At 32.2% G+C, this 17,713-nt stretch overlaps 4 protein-coding genes and 1 long non-coding RNA gene across 8 annotated transcripts; 2 read left to right on the top strand and 3 right to left on the bottom strand.

Moving 5' to 3' along the window:
* Window positions 1-3,391: 3,391 nt before the first annotated feature.
* Window positions 3,392-6,024, bottom strand: LOC141392841 (uncharacterized). 3 transcript variants are annotated; one of them, XR_012409894.1, is made up of 5 exons: window positions 5,455-6,024; window positions 5,108-5,392; window positions 4,875-5,041; window positions 4,690-4,805; window positions 3,392-3,628 (listed from the first exon to the last, which is right to left on the bottom strand). It is a non-coding gene; the product is annotated as an uncharacterized lncRNA (long non-coding RNA). The 3 variants fall into 3 exon arrangements; XR_012409892.1 differs by having other exon boundaries at window positions 3,394-3,628; window positions 4,875-5,392; window positions 5,455-6,023; XR_012409893.1 differs by lacking the exon at window positions 3,392-3,628 and adding an exon at window positions 3,910-4,080 and having other exon boundaries at window positions 4,875-5,392; window positions 5,455-6,023.
* A 2,976-nt stretch (window positions 6,025-9,000) lies between these two features.
* LOC141392840 (uncharacterized) lies at window positions 9,001-10,033 on the top strand. Its single transcript, XM_073965816.1, has 3 exons — window positions 9,001-9,204; window positions 9,297-9,444; window positions 9,506-10,033. The coding sequence occupies exons 1-3, from the start codon at window positions 9,075-9,077 to the stop codon at window positions 9,957-9,959; spliced, it is 732 nt and encodes a 243-aa protein (XP_073821917.1). The 5' UTR covers window positions 9,001-9,074; the 3' UTR covers window positions 9,960-10,033.
* Window positions 9,922-11,374, bottom strand: LOC141392839 (uncharacterized). Its single transcript, XM_073965815.1, has 2 exons — window positions 10,915-11,374; window positions 9,922-10,855 (listed from the first exon to the last, which is right to left on the bottom strand). Exons 1-2 carry the CDS (start codon window positions 11,274-11,276, stop codon window positions 9,982-9,984), a joined length of 1,236 nt encoding a protein of 411 aa, XP_073821916.1. The 5' UTR covers window positions 11,277-11,374; the 3' UTR covers window positions 9,922-9,981.
* Window positions 11,375-14,269: 2,895 nt separating this feature from the next.
* On the top strand, window positions 14,270-15,398 carry LOC141392838 (uncharacterized). 2 transcript variants are annotated; one of them, XM_073965812.1, is made up of 3 exons: window positions 14,270-14,538; window positions 14,649-14,805; window positions 14,874-15,398. In XM_073965812.1, the coding sequence occupies exons 1-3, from the start codon at window positions 14,409-14,411 to the stop codon at window positions 15,325-15,327; spliced, it is 741 nt and encodes a 246-aa protein (XP_073821913.1). In that variant the 5' UTR covers window positions 14,270-14,408; the 3' UTR covers window positions 15,328-15,398. The 2 variants fall into 2 exon arrangements, with proteins under 2 accessions (XP_073821913.1, XP_073821914.1); XM_073965813.1 differs by having other exon boundaries at window positions 14,321-14,538; window positions 14,602-14,805.
* Window positions 15,318-16,732, bottom strand: LOC141392837 (uncharacterized). Its single transcript, XM_073965811.1, has 2 exons — window positions 16,300-16,732; window positions 15,318-16,229 (listed from the first exon to the last, which is right to left on the bottom strand). Exons 1-2 carry the CDS (start codon window positions 16,623-16,625, stop codon window positions 15,341-15,343), a joined length of 1,215 nt encoding a protein of 404 aa, XP_073821912.1. The 5' UTR covers window positions 16,626-16,732; the 3' UTR covers window positions 15,318-15,340.
* Between the last annotated feature and the right edge of the window lie 981 nt (window positions 16,733-17,713).

The following is a 17,713-nucleotide window of genomic DNA, read 5'->3' as shown; positions in this document are numbered from 1 at the left end:
AATCCACAGGAGAAGTTGTTGCTTCAAAACTATTTATTATTATTTATGTTCTGTCCACAAAACACGACAATATCTTTATTTTTATTCACTATTATTTTCATTTGTTGACAAAACATTGAACAAAACAAAAAAATAAATAAAGATATCAACATCTGTTATCTAGTGTTGTAAAGTTCCTCAATTTCATGTGGCGTGTTTACACGACCATGTAATATCAGGTTCCCCTCAAACTGTAAATAAATTTAAACTGTACAGTAAATTTGTTTATTGTTAACAAAATTATTATTCTTTTTAACGCAATAGCAACGAGGATAAATATATTTGATTGCTCTTTAATAGGATTGAATAATAATTCAGAATAAAATAGCGATTTTGTTTACAGCATGTTTACACGAGTGTTCGAATAAAGTTGTTCGCCTGTCGAACTGCGTATATTGAATTAATATTTTCCATTAATTTTGAAAACGTTGTTATATTCAATACAATTTTTATTTGTTTCTATTTTCAAAATGTCAAAACAACAATGTCAAAACTATGCTTGTGTATACAGACTTTCAGTTACTTGCTTTCGTTTTTGTTTCTAATTGTTTAACTCGATTTTGAACAAATGGATAAGACATGTGTACGGGATTCAGAATGAAACACCATCTTCTTCCTTCTGCACCTGTATAAAAGCCTTAGTTCATTACTTTTCATTCATCTTTTCTCTTTTGAAATTTTTGGTTTTCAATAAATTATTTTATTTAAATATGTCATAATTTAACTTTTCGATACATTCTCTCATTTGTTAGAAATAGGACATATTTATTCGTCGTTCGGAGAATATTTCTACTCGAACAACGAATGGAAAACGATCAATGTAGCGTGGAAACGACACATTACAAATTAAAATGTTTGTTGAGATTTACAATCTTATAGCGCCATCTGGAGTTAGCGCTAGACCTCAACTGATTAATCTCAAGATCCACCAGAGTTGTAATGTAGTTGACACGTCATCACAAAAACTCCAACATGTGGATTTTGACCTTCAAGGAAAGTCACATCGAAGTTTCTATCACAAAGTCATAGATAATCGAGTGAACAAGTGTCATAAATTAACATAACCCCATAAAATTGTGAATTACCACAGCCGTTGAAGTCCAAAAGAAGTATTTAAAAAATTTTGTGACATAAATTTAAATATTCAAATTTATTAAGACCAAATACTACTTGTTCATTGTTAAAACACAATATTTTTTTTTTAAATTAGAAAATAAATTGCTCTCGGGTAAGCCTAATTCTGATTGAAATACATTATAGTTTGTGTTAAAACATATTAAAACAAATTGCTTCATCCTATATTAAAGGATATTGTGGAAAAATCCTCACATTCATCTAAGGATTTAGACGCAATAACCTTAGGTGGAAAACAAAGCGCCAAGCCAAATTTCGGCATATCACCTGTTGATGGTAACACCACCATATCCCGAGCCATTGTAACGAGGCAAAACGGCAATATATTTAATTTCATAACCACCAGCTGAAACAGAACTTCATGACATTTAACATACTGCCATCTCATTGTCATAATATGAAACAACAGGTCTGATCACATTATATTGAGTGAGTACAAAAGCCAAAAATTGCAGTACAGTGACTATCAAACTGTAATAAAAAGATTTCTTTATGGAAAAGTGCGAAAATTGTAAGAAAAACTAGTTAAAAATTTTAATATTTTCATCTTCACGTGTCATAAATTCGTCATTGTAATACTTAACCCTATTTTTATTGACCCACGTGGTCACATAAACCAAAAAGTCATTAATTTTACTAAGTCTTTGAAAATTAAAATCAATTAAATAAGTCTCAATAATATACAGCATACTTTTAGGCACATTGATTTTCTAAACAATAATATCTCTGTATAAACGTTTTTGTGGGAAAAATATCGCAGAAAAACACAAAAGAATTGCATGCAAAACATTTTTATCTTTTTATTAAAAATCATCAAAAATATGACTAAAAACATGAAATTTGCTGAAAAGAAAAAAAAAGGAAAAATTATGATTATTAAAATTGAAATCAAAATGTAAAAACCTATATAAAAAATTATATAATTACCCAAATTAAAAATTATTAAATACAAATTAAATGAAAAAAATAAGTTAAAAAATGTACAAAAATAAGTGAAACTAAAAAATATTAAGATTAATATATAATAAATATTTGTTAAAATAAGTTAAGTATGTATATTTACAAAACATTGTTAAACGATAAAATAATTAAAATCTGAATTCTACAATTAAAAATATGGTTTAAAAGTGTATTTAAAATGGGCTGAATAGAGTATTAGGGTAGCAATATTCGTTTTTGGGGTATTTCAATAAAAAAAAATTGGCTACTGAAATACCAAGGTTGACTGAAAGATGTCAAATGGGGTGGGAGAAGCCAAGGAGGTATTACAACAAAACCTCGTGTCGTAATGGAAATCTGATCGTTGTCCATTCTAAGTTGAAAGGCTACAAAGGGGTATGGTTTTACATCCGTTTCATTTTTGTATTCTTTTTAGCATCTTTAAAGTAATTTCACAGTTACGAAACGAACCGAGTATGATGATGGTACAACAATGTTAAATGTACAGTCAGTGGACAAAAAGAACTCCCCCATCCGGCGAGCTAAGCCGCAGCTATACCAACCTGTACCAACTCCACTAAACCGGACTGTCACATTTATGGCGCCCAACGTGGGGCAACTTAAATTTTTCATTATTTCACATAGCCAAAACTCTGTACAAGATTTCATTCGCGCATCGGTATCCCGGAAGGCACGTTTAGAGCCATGCCGCGTTGTACAGGTACGCATATGTAATCGAATACAGAAGTCACCAATCGATTCATATGACAATGCGATCAAAAGAGAAACATATTCATGTAAGGCTATATAGCAACGTAAATATTCGTTCCCTTTTGAAAGCAAAACTCATTGATTCCGAAAGGCACAAAGTTTTTCTTACCAAATTGTAATCCATACTTACCTTCGAAACCTAAAGCCATTTTCTAACAAACAACAATTTTTGATTTAAAATGGACGATTTATTTGATATGTTTATTAACAAATAAACATGATTTAAATTTTATTTCAGTACAATTCATTTTTCTTAATATTTACATTTCTAATAAAAATTAGAAAGCATTAAATTTTTGAAAAATTATAATAATTGTATTTCAGATTTCTATTTACAAAATATTGCCTATAAATTGCTATCTGAAAACATTTATTCAGCCCTAATATTTAAAAAAAAAATCTTACTAAAAAAGCATTATAAATTACTTCAAAACAAAGAAAATCAAAACAAATTTTTTTTCTAATAATTTAAAAATTATAAAAAAATATATATATACACACAAATTAAAATTATTAAAATTAAAACAAAATAAAAAAATATTAGTTTACAAACTTTTAAATTTATGAACAGATAAAAAATATTATTAATTAAAAAAAACTTTCATAAAAAAAAATAAATAAAAATAAATTAAAAACAAAGAAATATTTAAAAAAATACCAATAATTAAATTATAAACAAAAAGAAGACTTTCTCAAAAGTACCTTTGACAATTTAATTATATTAAAAAAACAACACATTTATTTGCTGAAAGTAAAAAAAAATAATAATTGTCATTTACATTAAAATAAGTATATATACAAAACAACAATTATTTATATATCTGAATTTACATAATTAAATTGTCATTAGAAACTACTATAAGAAAAGTAAACAAAGTCATTCTTTAATTTCTTAAGAAAATATATATTAAATTTCATAATATTAATTAAGATATTATTAATATCAAAAGAAAAAAAAAATAAAAGAAATTATTACAATTGAATATTATAGAAATAAGCATTTATTGTATAAAATAATTGATTTACGCAATACACATTCATTATATAAATTAATTCAAGTTTAAATTACTTTAAAAACAAATCTTTAATAAATACATAAATGTGTATTTCTATAATAATCAATTAAATTAAGAATCCAACAAATCAAAATTTATATAAGTATAAGAATAGTACTATAATTTTCAAAAAAACGATTACCTAAAAAGAAAAGAAAGTATTAAAATATTTTAACAAAGGAAATTATAATACATATTCACAAAAACATTCCTACATATAACTTTGTACAAATATTTTTTATATAAATTTCAAAATGAACATTTGCACATATGGTGGGTGCCACCGTGGTGCAATGGTATGCACTCCCGCCTGGCAAGCAAAGGTCGTGGGTTCGATTTGTGAAACAAATATATATATTACATTTATATCCTTTTTCAATGCTAATTGAAAGCAATTATATTACAAATTTATAATTTTTTTACAAACAATTTCGTCGTTTTTGATTTTCAAACTTGATTTTTGACTTATATCGTTTCGATTATTACAATGGCTAGTATAAATCAAGCGAACATACCAACATCTTAAAGAGTAACAATTAGTAAGTCCCAATTTACATTGGGAGAGTTTACTTGCGGCAATTGTCATTTTGTAGGAGAGAGAGGTGAGGCATATGGTAACCCTTTGCCTCTCAGCACCCTCTCTCACCTACAAACTGACAATTGCCGCAAGTAAACTCGCCCAATGTAAATTGGGACTATCAGAACTTACAACTAATTTTAGTAGATTCTAGCAAATGATAATACTTCTCACCTTCTTTTCTTTTTCAAATATACTGCTCTGCAATATTGATGATTATTCGGCAGCTAAATGCATAGGCCTCTATGAATTTACAAAAAAAATAACAGAGCATTTTCATTGTTATCATCCTGAAAACAAAACAAAAAAACATGTTAATACATAAAGGCATATACCCTCACAAACAGATATGTATCTACCTGAATTCATCAAAAATGTAGTATCCTTTATCAGGACCTTTTTTTTAAATGTATAAATGTGTACTATTGGAATTATACGCTCATTTCTATGAGCTACAAACATTTCGTCTTGTTGCCAATTTTCAGAAAAGACATTACAATACAGGTAATTTCCAACGCTTTTCTTTCTGCAAAATTTCATCGTCATATTGTGCACATTCAATCAGTTAAATGGTCATGATCTCCATAAGTACCTTTTGTGTGCACCATATTCACATAAACATTCAGCCACAGTCATTCATCATCCCCCACATCATCAGTTTTGTATCTGGAAAGAAACATACGAGGTTTGTTAGAACACGAAACATAACAAACACCCATTGGACAAATACTCCCCTTTTTAAAAATTTGCCAATTCCTCATGCATACAAACATAGTGTTTACATATTGACATGTGTGTCTTCCCAAAAATCGATATTTTGTTGTCCTTCCAATTTGCCATGCATTTTGTTCAGTGACACAAAGCACTTCCATTCTACCTGAAAGTACATGAAGAGTTACCAATTTTATTTTAATATAATATTCACAGATAATTATGTACCTGACCAAAACCTTTGCAAATTCCCAAATCATTTGACTCCACGGGTTTTCGTAAAATGATCTGGCTTTGTGACAGCCACCGTAGTCTGTGGCATGGACTGTTCATCTTGTTTCTTTCCATCTCTTTCCATTGAACACATCACATACATCCATAGCAAAATCTTCATTTCATCCACCTTTGTCTGTGGTATGGAATTGACCACAACACAACACACAGCCATAAAAACATGTAATGGCAATTGCTTCTAGCAACCAAATTCAATTCTTATTCCTTATTTCACAAAGGAAATCCACAGGAGAAGTTGTTGCTTCAAAACTATTTATTATTATTTATGTTCTGTCCACAAAACACGACAATATCTTTATTTTTATTCACTATTATTTTCATTTGTTGACAAAACATTGAACAAAACAAAAAAATAAATAAAGATATCAACATCTGTTATCTAGTGTTGTAAAGTTCCTCAATTTCATGTGGCGTGTTTACACGACCATGTAATATCAGGTTCCCCTCAAACTGTAAATAAATTTAAACTGTACAGTAAATTTGTTTATTGTTAACAAAATTATTATTCTTTTTAACGCAATAGCAACGAGGATAAATATATTTGATTGCTCTTTAATAGGATTGAATAATAATTCAGAATAAAATAGCGATTTTGTTTACAGCATGTTTACACGAGTGTTCGAATAAAGTTGTTCGCCTGTCGAACTGCGTATATTGAATTAATATTTTCCATTAATTTTGAAAACGTTGTTATATTCAATACAATTTTTATTTGTTTCTATTTTCAAAATGTCAAAACAACAATGTCAAAACTATGCTTGTGTATACAGACTTTCAGTTACTTGCTTTCGTTTTTGTTTCTAATTGTTTAACTCGATTTTGAACAAATGGATAAGACATGTGTACGGGATTCAGAATGAAACACCATCTTCTTCCTTCTGCACCTGTATAAAAGCCTTAGTTCATTACTTTTCATTCATCTTTTCTCTTTTGAAATTTTTGGTTTTCAATAAATTATTTTATTTAAATATGTCATAATTTAACTTTTCGATACATTCTCTCATTTGTTAGAAATAGGACATATTTATTCGTCGTTCGGAGAATATTTCTACTCGAACAACGAATGGAAAACGATCAATGTAGCGTGGAAACGACACATTACAAATTAAAATGTTTGTTGAGATTTACAATCTTATAGCGCCATCTGGAGTTAGCGCTAGACCTCAACTGATTAATCTCAAGATCCACCAGAGTTGTAATGTAGTTGACACGTCATCACAAAAACTCCAACATGTGGATTTTGACCTTCAAGGAAAGTCACATCGAAGTTTCTATCACAAAGTCATAGATAATCGAGTGAACAAGTGTCATAAATTAACATAACCCCATAAAATTGTGAATTACCACAGCCGTTGAAGTCCAAAAGAAGTATTTAAAAAATTTTGTGACATAAATTTAAATATTCAAATTTATTAAGACCAAATACTACTTGTTCATTGTTAAAACACAATATTTTTTTTTTAAATTAGAAAATAAATTGCTCTCGGGTAAGCCTAATTCTGATTGAAATACATTATAGTTTGTGTTAAAACATATTAAAACAAATTGCTTCATCCTATATTAAAGGATATTGTGGAAAAATCCTCACATTCATCTAAGGATTTAGACGCAATAACCTTAGGTGGAAAACAAAGCGCCAAGCCAAATTTCGGCATATCACCTGTTGATGGTAACACCACCATATCCCGAGCCATTGTAACGAGGCAAAACGGCAATATATTTAATTTCATAACCACCAGCTGAAACAGAACTTCATGACATTTAACATACTGCCATCTCATTGTCATAATATGAAACAACAGGTCTGATCACATTATATTGAGTGAGTACAAAAGCCAAAAATTGCAGTACAGTGACTATCAAACTGTAATAAAAAGATTTCTTTATGGAAAAGTGCGAAAATTGTAAGAAAAACTAGTTAAAAATTTTAATATTTTCATCTTCACGTGTCATAAATTCGTCATTGTAATACTTAACCCTATTTTTATTGACCCACGTGGTCACATAAACCAAAAAGTCATTAATTTTACTAAGTCTTTGAAAATTAAAATCAATTAAATAAGTCTCAATAATATACAGCATACTTTTAGGCACATTGATTTTCTAAACAATAATATCTCTGTATAAACGTTTTTGTGGGAAAAATATCGCAGAAAAACACAAAAGAATTGCATGCAAAACATTTTTATCTTTTTATTAAAAATCATCAAAAATATGACTAAAAACATGAAATTTGCTGAAAAGAAAAAAAAAGGAAAAATTATGATTATTAAAATTGAAATCAAAATGTAAAAACCTATATAAAAAATTATATAATTACCCAAATTAAAAATTATTAAATACAAATTAAATGAAAAAAATAAGTTAAAAAATGTACAAAAATAAGTGAAACTAAAAAATATTAAGATTAATATATAATAAATATTTGTTAAAATAAGTTAAGTATGTATATTTACAAAACATTGTTAAACGATAAAATAATTAAAATCTGAATTCTACAATTAAAAATATGGTTTAAAAGTGTATTTAAAATGGGCTGAATAGAGTATTAGGGTAGCAATATTCGTTTTTGGGGTATTTCAATAAAAAAAAAATTGGCTACTGAAATACCAAGGTTGACTGAAAGATGTCAAATGGGGTGGGAGAAGCCAAGGAGGTATTACAACAAAACCTCGTGTCGTAATGGAAATCTGATCGTTGTCCATTCTAAGTTGAAAGGCTACAAAGGGGTATGGTTTTACATCCGTTTCATTTTTGTATTCTTTTTAGCATCTTTAAAGTAATTTCACAGTTACGAAACGAACCGAGTATGATGATGGTACAACAATGTTAAATGTACAGTCAGTGGACAAAAAGAACTCCCCCATCCGGCGAGCTAAGCCGCAGCTATACCAACCTGTACCAACTCCACTAAACCGGACTGTCACAAATTCAATGATTTTTAAAATTGTTTTTAGACCATTTGTATGGAAGAAATTGGTGAGATTTGCATTGAAACAATCAGTTTATCATATTCACAACTCGATTATGTGGAGAAAACTTAACTCTTCATTCATTTTTCGCGTTTTTTTATAAAATGCTCAAAAAATGCATTGTAAACAAACCCAATTGTTGCTTTTATTTTGAAGTTTTAGGAATTCAAGTAAAACAAGGGTTCTATAGATTTTTTTCATTTAAATCTACCTCTTTACTTATACCATTGCTCTGTTCCTTTACGTGCCTGAGGTTACCATTTCTTACCATTTTTAACCTGTAAAGTGTTCCCTTACTTTTAATAGCATACAATTTATATGATAGCAGTTTACCACTTTTACCATTTTCTGCCACTGTTACCATTTTTAAAAGTAAAGGAACAGACCACATGCTATAACTCAAATGAAAATTTCCAGCAAACTTTCTGTGTGTGGCATTCTTTTTATTTAACCAGTATGTTTAGAAAATTAGAACAGCAATGTGGCAACTTTGTAAAAACATATGAGTTTTCAATAACAATTGTCAGTTGTTGACGCTTGGAATTGCTTTAGTTTTTTCGTATATAATCTATATAATCAATTATGGAGTTTCAATTAATTGACTTTATCAAAGCCAATCCAATTGTGTATGATAAAAAGTATCGCAGCCCACACTATCGCGAACAGAAAATAGCAAAATGGAATGAAATTGCGAGGAAGTTGCGAAGGGATCGTAAGTAGAACACAATGGAACGCTTTGACGAGCGGCGTTCTCGCATGAGGAAAACACAATCATAATGACTTTTTCCTGCGTCTTTTCTTTAGCTAATACGCTCAGGCTTAAGTGGAAAAGTCTTCGCGACACATTTAAAAAACGGTTACATCGTAAAAAACTTGATGAAGAGGATGCTTTAACGTCGAGAAACTGGAAATACCACAATGCCCTCATGTTCTTAAAAGATCAATATACGGAGTAAGTCGAATCGTTTCTACAATTCAAATTCCATAATTTTCAATATGTCCCTCTAATCTAGGGTTATAGTTGATTACAAATCGGAAAAGGATGAAGAATCAGACCAAGACATCGATGTTGAACAGGTAGAACAAACCTATACAAATGCCGAAGAAGAATTTGAAGTGGAAAACTTTGACTTGAACGATTATCTTAAGAAATTCGATTCCAGTACGCAACAAAACCCAACAGCAGCAACATCACAAAATACTAATGAAGAAATACCAAAAAAGAAGAAATTCGACAAAGAATCTATGATCAACGAAGCATGCCAAGAAATGACAGCCTTGTTGCAAAATGCTAAGCACCATTTCACTCCCCCCAGTGCTACACAAACATTTTTCAATTCTGTAGCAATTCAAGTGATAGAAGCCAAACTTAATCCTGTGGATTTAATGCGCCTTCAACAAAGAGTACTAGAAGTAGTGACACAAGAAATTTTAACCTATCAACAGAATAGAACATTCGAAACATGAATTTATTGAAATACTTAGTTATTTACACATTTTCCCTATACAAATAGTCTTTTAATAAATCTCTGTTAAGAAAACCCTCATTTCCTGAACTGCATTGAAAGTTTTCATATACTTTTGATTTCGGTAAGTTAAGAGTTTCCCTCCACACACCTTTTTTAAATTCTTGAGTATTTTCGTCATAATGATCGACCAACTCTTTGAAGAAATACGATTTATCATGATCAATTGCGAAATTATGCAGAATAACACATGCCTTTACAATGTGACAGGCGGTTTCTGGAAGGCAAGTGAATTTGTTCTGTAATACTTTCCATTTGTGTAAGAGGACTCCGTAGGAATTGTCAAGGTAACTGGAACATTTCTTGAGACGTTCATTAAAGTTGAGTTTGTCTTCAGATAACGCTTTGCCTGGATATGGTCTCATTGTGTGTTTTAACAAAGGAAAACTAGGTGGAGTTACCATATAAGCAGTTAGCATCATGCCAGTTGATGCATCAAGTATTTGCATGTCTTCCGGTAGATTTGTTAAATTATTTTCCAGTAGTTTTTTCAAAACGTTCTCCTTTTCAACAATTTCATGTATCAAACCAACATCAACATTGACTAGTTGGTATCTGATATTACACGAGCCCATTAAAACAATCGGATCACGGGTCTTACGCTCAGTTACAAACTGAATGGCATCAAAACTACCAACGCAATTAGGCAGCCCAGTTACCTCCATATAAGCATCGCTTTGATCATAGAACTCTTCATTGTCCATATTTGTTGAGAAGTATGCGGACAGTTCCGTAGCTATGCACTCGCAGGTCTCACTGATGATTTTACGCAAAGTCGACATGCCCAAGCGAAATGCCATCGACAACAAGGGTTTTGGTGTATCAAATGCTAAATAGCTGAAATTTAATAAAATAAATAAAATTCATTTTTGTTTACTATGATTTGAATATCTTACATTATCGTTATTAGTAATCTGCATTGGGGAGGTATGGGCTTTCTCTGGGAATACTTTAGCAATTTCTTTCTCAGCACCCGCAACAAGTGTTCAAATGTTGTTATATTTAATCGAGTGAATTTTCGAAATTCTCTATTATTTCTTTGTTTGATTAATTCAAATATCTGGTTAAACAAACTATGCATATCCCTTTCATTTTGCGAGAATTCCTCGCGGGTCCATAGTTGACGTGAAGTATTTGGACAAACGACATCAATGAAATTCACAAAGGCCAGATAGATCTTAAACAATTCCATGAATTTTTCCATGTAATCATAGCGAACTAAAATATTGGTGTTTTTAACTTTATTATAGTACTGCATTTTTTTAAAAGAGATTGATGGTATTTTTTGCGAAATCCAGACGCTGTCAATGTGTTTATAAAATGAAGTGCCAGATGTTTAACGCTGTCAATGTGTTTAAACAGTGTTGCCACATCTTGAACATGATGAGGGCGCCAATCAAATCTGATTGGTTGAGAATATGGTACAATCATACAAGGTACCCGCATCAGCCCAGCTGATGTACTCCAAGCTCAAAAAAAAAATAATAAAAATTAATAATTAATTAATATCTGCCTAATGAAATTTTGTTGCAAAAATTATGTGAATCGCTTTATTTTTATAAAACATTTTTGACATTTCACACTACTGAACTGGTTTTTGTTGTAGTTGTTTGCTGATGCATCTACCTGGTAATTGTACCATGGTTGAGAATAATGATTTATTAGGTCTGTTCGATAACTTTGTCCCGGTCCACACTAGAGTGATTTCATTGAAAAAATTGCATGAAATTATGCGTCTCTAGATCGACTTCCATAGTAGAGTAAAATCATAAAATTGCTGTAGTGGGGAATTCGATTTATGAACGCCTAATTTCATGAAATTTTTAAATGAAATTCACGCTTGTGTGGACCGGGACTTCGCAAGTGAAAAGTATTTGCAAGTTTTTGCAAGAACTTGCAACTATTTCTTATTTCTCTTTTACTGAACAAGTTTGTTACCGAACAGCATTTTGTAAAAGTTTGTACAAATTTGTACTACTAAGTCACCATCCACAAGATTTTATTGAAAAAATTTCATGGAATTATGCGTCCCTAGTTCGAGTTCAATGGTCGAGTAATACCATGAAATTGCTTTAGTGAGAAACTCGATGAAAAAACGCCTAATAAGTATATTCTTCATGATGGGATCTCGCAACAAAACGTTTGCCGTTTATTACCATTTAATTTTGTCACCATTTATAAATTAAATGCAAGCTTTGATTTGAGAGATCCCGTCATGAAGAAGAGTATTCATATTAGCTTTGTTCCAGAACTAGAAAGTTTTTACAATTTTTACCACTTTTACACATTTTACCCGAAAAAGCGTTCCCGTACAAAAAAAGTTGTAAAATGTTCACTTCTCTTTAAACAAAAATAGCGCGGAATGACGCTCTGAAAAAAATAGCAAAGTGGTTGCCGGCGTCTGATTGGCGTTTTTCCATTTTTGCGTTCCAGAACTTTTGTGTGACAACAATTTTTCTCTCCTTCTCTCTTTACTGGCCCCGGCACATACGATCCGTCGTGCGTCGCGTCAAGCGTTGAAAACAACAACCACATGGAAAAGTGTAAGTGATGCCAAGTTTGTTCTTGAAGTTTTCATGTGGTTGTTGTAACGCGACGCGCAACTGACCGTATGTGCCGGGGCCTTACGAGTTTTACTATTAAAAAGTACGGGAACGAAACTATTGAGGCTAATTGCATTTATGAAGTCGTGATGATGTCTACAAAAGACTGGCTCATCATGCTGCGTTTATGAAGTCAGCCATACAAATTTTCCCACTAAAGCCATTTCATAAAATTATGGCCCCGGCACATACGGTACGTTGTGAGTTGCGTCACGCGTTAAAAACAACAACCACATGAAAAAAATGTAAGTGATGCCAAGTTTGTTCTTGAAGTTTTCATGTGGTTGTTGTAACGCGACGCACTACGGTACGTTGTGCCGGGGCCATTACTCTAGTATGAAAATCGGAATAATAAATTACTCTGGTGTGAACCGGTGCTATATTAGCTGTCAGACAACTAAAGTCTTAAGGGCTTGGCACATAGGGTCCGTTGAGCGTCGCGTTACAACAACCACATGAAAACTTCAAGAAAAAACTTGGCATCACTTACACTTTTTTCATGTGGTTGTTGTTATTAACGCGTAACGCGACGCACAACGGACCGTATGTGCCGGGGCCATTATGCCAGACTATGAAAATTTGCATTAACATGAAAATGAGTTTATAGGGAAGAGGTGTGAAGGGGGTGAAACTCTGTACCATGGTACAATTACAAAGGTAGATGCCTCAGTCCAGCTGATCCAATCTAAAACCATCCATAGGCTCATGGTACAATAAGAAAGGTAGATGCATCGGCGAATTGCTACAACAAAGCAACTTTTTTTGTAATGTAAACTGTCAAAAATTTCGCCAAATGGTCTCTTGTTGTCTCTTTTTATCGCTTGTGTTTGTCTATAAAGTGTAGACATGCTATCTCTTACTTACCGAATCATATGGTTTTTTGTTTTGATTTTTCATGGCGAATTCATAGTTTTTTGACGTTATAGATTCGATCAGCTGGGCTGAGGCATCTACCTTTCTAATTGTACCATGCATAGGCTAAACGTCAAATGAAATCAAGATGAGATTTCATTTGACGTTTGAGCTATGGAATTGACAGTTGAAATCGAGTGGATTTCGTAAATGTAAACTTAGCATATGATTCGGTAAGTAAGAGATAGCATGTCTACACTTTATAGACAAACACAAGCGATAAAAAGAGACAACAAGAGACCATTTGGTGAAAATTTTGACAGTTTACATTACAAAAATAGTTGCTTTGTTGTAGCAATTGGCCGATGCATCTACCTTTGTAATTGTACCATGCTCTGTACACAAAGTTCTGTAATCTGAAATTATTCTTTGTGTTTAAATTCGTAACTCTCAAACAGATGCAAAGTCCCGGTCCACACTAGAGTGATTTCATTGAAAAAATTGCATGAAATTATGCGTTTCTAGATCGACCTCCATAGTAGAGCAAAATCACAAAATTGCTGTAGTGGGGAATACGATTTAAGAACACCTAATTTCATGAAATTTTTTAATTAAATTCACGCTAGTGTGGACCGGGACAAAGCAATGAAAATATTAAAATTTTCATATGATTTCATATATGTGTGGACGTCAATGAAAATTGAAAAGAGAATAACAAAGAATTTTCTAAATTTTCATAGTCTGGCATAAGACATAGCTTCAGAGTGTAATGGATATTTTCATTGTGTTCAACAAAAAGTAATAAAAATGCGTTGCCATATGTTTCAACGTCACAACATAATAAAACGACAAGCAAAAAGTAAACACAAGTTGGAGACATTAAAGTATTAACACAAACTCACAAACTTTACATTTCTTGTTATAAAAACTTAATTATGGAATATCAGTTGATAGAATTGATAAAAGCCAATCCGATTCTTTACGATAAGAAGTATCGACATCAACGTTATAAAGAACAGAAGATGGAAAAATGGGCAGAAGTGGCACTGCAGCTAAGAAGAGATCGTAAGTAGTCAAGTGGTGCTTTCCTTCAAATCAATAATATATGACATAATTATTATTAAATAGACCTTGGATTATGCTTTTTTCATTTGTATTTTTCCAACTATTCCCAGCTAGTACAATTCGCATACGTTGGAAGACATTGAGGGATTCGTACATTAGAGAACGACTGCGAAAACAAAGGGAAGAAGAAAAAGATGAATCTGAACGCTCTCACTACACCTGGAAGTATTATCATTACATGGAATTTTTAAATGATCAATTAAGAGAGTAAGTGTTATTCTACGTACTTTTAATATTTTGCATGAATCCTTAATCCACCCCACATTTTTCCATAGCACACCAAACAATGTTAAGGTAGAGGAAAATGATACAGATTTTGTCCAATACATTCAAGAAACTAGCACATGCAATGATGAAGAGGAGGAACACGAAATTGAATATGAAGCGGAAAATTTCGATTTAAATGAGTACATAAAAAAAATTGATAATTCCGCGGCGACAGTTACAAATCTTAGTAAAATTGGTACATCTGAAGAAGTGAATAAAAAACGAAAAATCGATAAAGAAGCAATTATAAATGAAGCATGCCACGAGATATCAAGTTTATTGAAAAACGCAAAGCAACGCTTCACTCCGCCATCACCAAATCAAGTTTTCTTCAATGCAATGGCTTTACAGGTGGAAGAGGCTAAACTATCACCCATTGATTTAATGCGCCTTCAACAAAGGCTTCTGGAAGTCGTTACCCAAGAGCTTGTTATGTATCAGGATAAGACATATACTTCTTAAATATTAACATTTATTACATACTTTCCCTAAATAAGTAATCCTTTAATAAATCTCTACTTTTGAAAGCTTCATTGTCTGCTGTATTTTCATAATTGCTGAATAGTTTTGTTTTTGGTAGCTTAACTGTTTCACGCCAAACACCCGGTCTAAACTCTTGTGTTTCTTCGTCTATGTGATCAACCAATTGGTTGTGCAGATACGAAGCATCGTGTTCAAGGGCAAAGTTATGTAAAATTACACAAGATCTTATGATGTTACATGATATCGTCGGTAATCCGGAAAATCGGTTTTGTAACACTTTCCATCTGTATATTAATATGCCGAAAGCATTATCCAAATAGTCCGTGCAGCACTTGAGACGTGCATTGAATGCCTCCTTTTGAGCATTTAAAAGTTTTCCTGGATAAGGTCTCATGGTATGTTTTACGAATGGAAAACGTGGTGGAGTTACGAAATAAGACGGAAGAAACTGGGGTACCGCACCAACAGACTCCGGTATTTGCATTTCCGCTGGCAATGGTAAACGATCCACATTATTTTGCAACAAATTATTAACAATGTTATCTTTCTCCAATAATTCGTTCATCATATCCAAGTCGACATTAATTAACTGATATTTAGTATTACTTGAGGCCATTAATATAATTGGATCTCGGGTTTTTCGTTCAGTTAAGAATTGTATGGCATCCAAACTACCAACACAATTTGGTAGACCCGTTGCTTCCAATTGTTCTTCGCTTAGTTCGTAATAATCATCAGCATTTAATGAATTGAGAAAGTAGGCCGCTGACAATTCTTTGGATATGCATTCACAAGTTTCGGTAATAATAGAACGTAATGTTGTTGAACCCAATCGAAACGCCATCTGTAATAAAGGGCGAGGAGAATCATAAGCCAAGTACCTGCAAAGTAAGATATTGGGAGATAAGTTGTTTCCACAAATCACACATTTTTCCAATTCGTCGTACACACATTAACGTTACCAATATTCGACATTCTGGTGGTATGGGTTTTCGGGCTGAATACTTCTGCAGTTTCTTCTTTAGCAACCTTACCAAATGTTCGAAAGTTGATATATTTATTCGCGTAAATTTCCTAAATTCCCTATTGTTTCTTTGTTTGACCAAATCCATCAGCTGCAAATATAAGGAATGCATTTCTCGTTCTCTCTGTGAAAATTCTTCTCTTGCCCATCTTAAACGTGTGGGACAAGCCAAATCAATAAAGTTAACAAAAGCGATATAAATTTTGAGAATTTGTAAAAATTCTTCCATATAATCGTAGGTGACGAGCCACATTTTTCAAAAAATTCAGCAGAAAATAGTTTGTTTACTTATTCTTTATTTATTCAGATAATTCGGGATGCGGTACAGTGTTACCATTCGAACACATAAAATTGTAAGTCAGTAGTCACACGTGCAAAGTAGCTTAAAGACAATTGAGTTTTTGAGTGATAGCATGGTCCCTGTACACACTAGGGTGATTTCAATGAAAAAATTGCATGAAATTATGCGTCTCTAGATCGAGATCCATAGCAGAGTAAAATCATGATATTGATGTATTATTTTTCTTATGTCAAACATGAAGCAGGAAAGCAAGGCAACCAGGCAAAGCAGCATATGTACGCAGGCCTTTAATCTTTTACATGAAACTGAGCGTGAAAAAAGTGGCGTATTTCATTCTGTTCACACCTTAAGGGGGTTCTTTCCTCTTAGCTCGCTCCCAAAAACTCAATTATCTTTACGGCAAACTCTGCGGCTGTCACTTCTGACTAACTATGCGTTTACACCAGACAGTTTGTCTTCAAATACAACTCTGATTTACTAACACATGACAAATTTTCGACATTTTTGTGAAAAAGAAGTGAGATGATAATTCAAATGTGCTGAAAACAAAAGAATATGTACAAAACAAAATATGTGAACGGAAAACAAAAAGAAACCGGTGATTTTCATTCATAATTTTACAACTGTTTTCGCAGTTGTCTGGACGCCTACGTCACACAGGCAAGTTGTGGGATTTTGACAATCAATACATGAAGTCAACTGTCCTGTCATTTGTAAACGCAGGGTAAAGTCGGTGGTCAGACTAGCGCTGTTTCAAAATGTCGACTTCGAGTTTACTAGGCGTTTGCACAAGACAATTTGTCTTTAAATACAACCCTGTAGTGCGATTCTGTAACTCCTTAACGACAGAATTAACGACGAATGTCGGTAGTTAACGATAATTTTCGGTAAGTGCTATTCTGTATACCAATTTTAACGATTTTGGTCGGTAAATTGTTTCGTTAACTACCGAAAATTATTAGGCCTGTTCGATAACTTCGCAAGTAAAAAGTATTTGCAAGTTCTTGCAAGTTCTGTCAGTTCTCTTTTACTGCACAAGT

Source organism: Musca autumnalis, unplaced genomic scaffold (assembly GCF_047663935.1).
Source record: "Musca autumnalis isolate F117 unplaced genomic scaffold, ASM4766393v1 scaffold_2, whole genome shotgun sequence".
Taxonomy (NCBI): Eukaryota; Metazoa; Arthropoda; class Insecta; order Diptera; family Muscidae; genus Musca; species Musca autumnalis.
This window is presented reverse-complemented; position numbering and strand designations above follow the sequence as displayed.

Coding starts and splice junctions, on each gene's coding strand:
- LOC141392839 (XM_073965815.1), bottom strand. CDS start 11,276: ATGCAGTACTATAATAAAGTTAAAAACACCAATATTTTAGTTCGCTAT. Junction 10,856..10,914: donor AGATTACTAATAACGATAAT/GTAAGATATTCA, acceptor ATTAAATTTCAG/CTATTTAGCATTTGATACAC.
- LOC141392838 (XM_073965812.1), top strand. CDS start 14,409: ATGGAATATCAGTTGATAGAATTGATAAAAGCCAATCCGATTCTTTAC. Junction 14,539..14,648: donor ACTGCAGCTAAGAAGAGATC/GTAAGTAGTCAA, acceptor AACTATTCCCAG/CTAGTACAATTCGCATACGT. Junction 14,806..14,873: donor TTAAATGATCAATTAAGAGA/GTAAGTGTTATT, acceptor ATTTTTCCATAG/CACACCAAACAATGTTAAGG.
- LOC141392840 (XM_073965816.1), top strand. CDS start 9,075: ATGGAGTTTCAATTAATTGACTTTATCAAAGCCAATCCAATTGTGTAT. Junction 9,205..9,296: donor GAGGAAGTTGCGAAGGGATC/GTAAGTAGAACA, acceptor TCTTTTCTTTAG/CTAATACGCTCAGGCTTAAG. Junction 9,445..9,505: donor TTAAAAGATCAATATACGGA/GTAAGTCGAATC, acceptor CCTCTAATCTAG/GGTTATAGTTGATTACAAAT.
- LOC141392837 (XM_073965811.1), bottom strand. CDS start 16,625: ATGTGGCTCGTCACCTACGATTATATGGAAGAATTTTTACAAATTCTC. Junction 16,230..16,299: donor CGAATATTGGTAACGTTAAT/GTGTGTACGACG, acceptor CTTACTTTGCAG/GTACTTGGCTTATGATTCTC.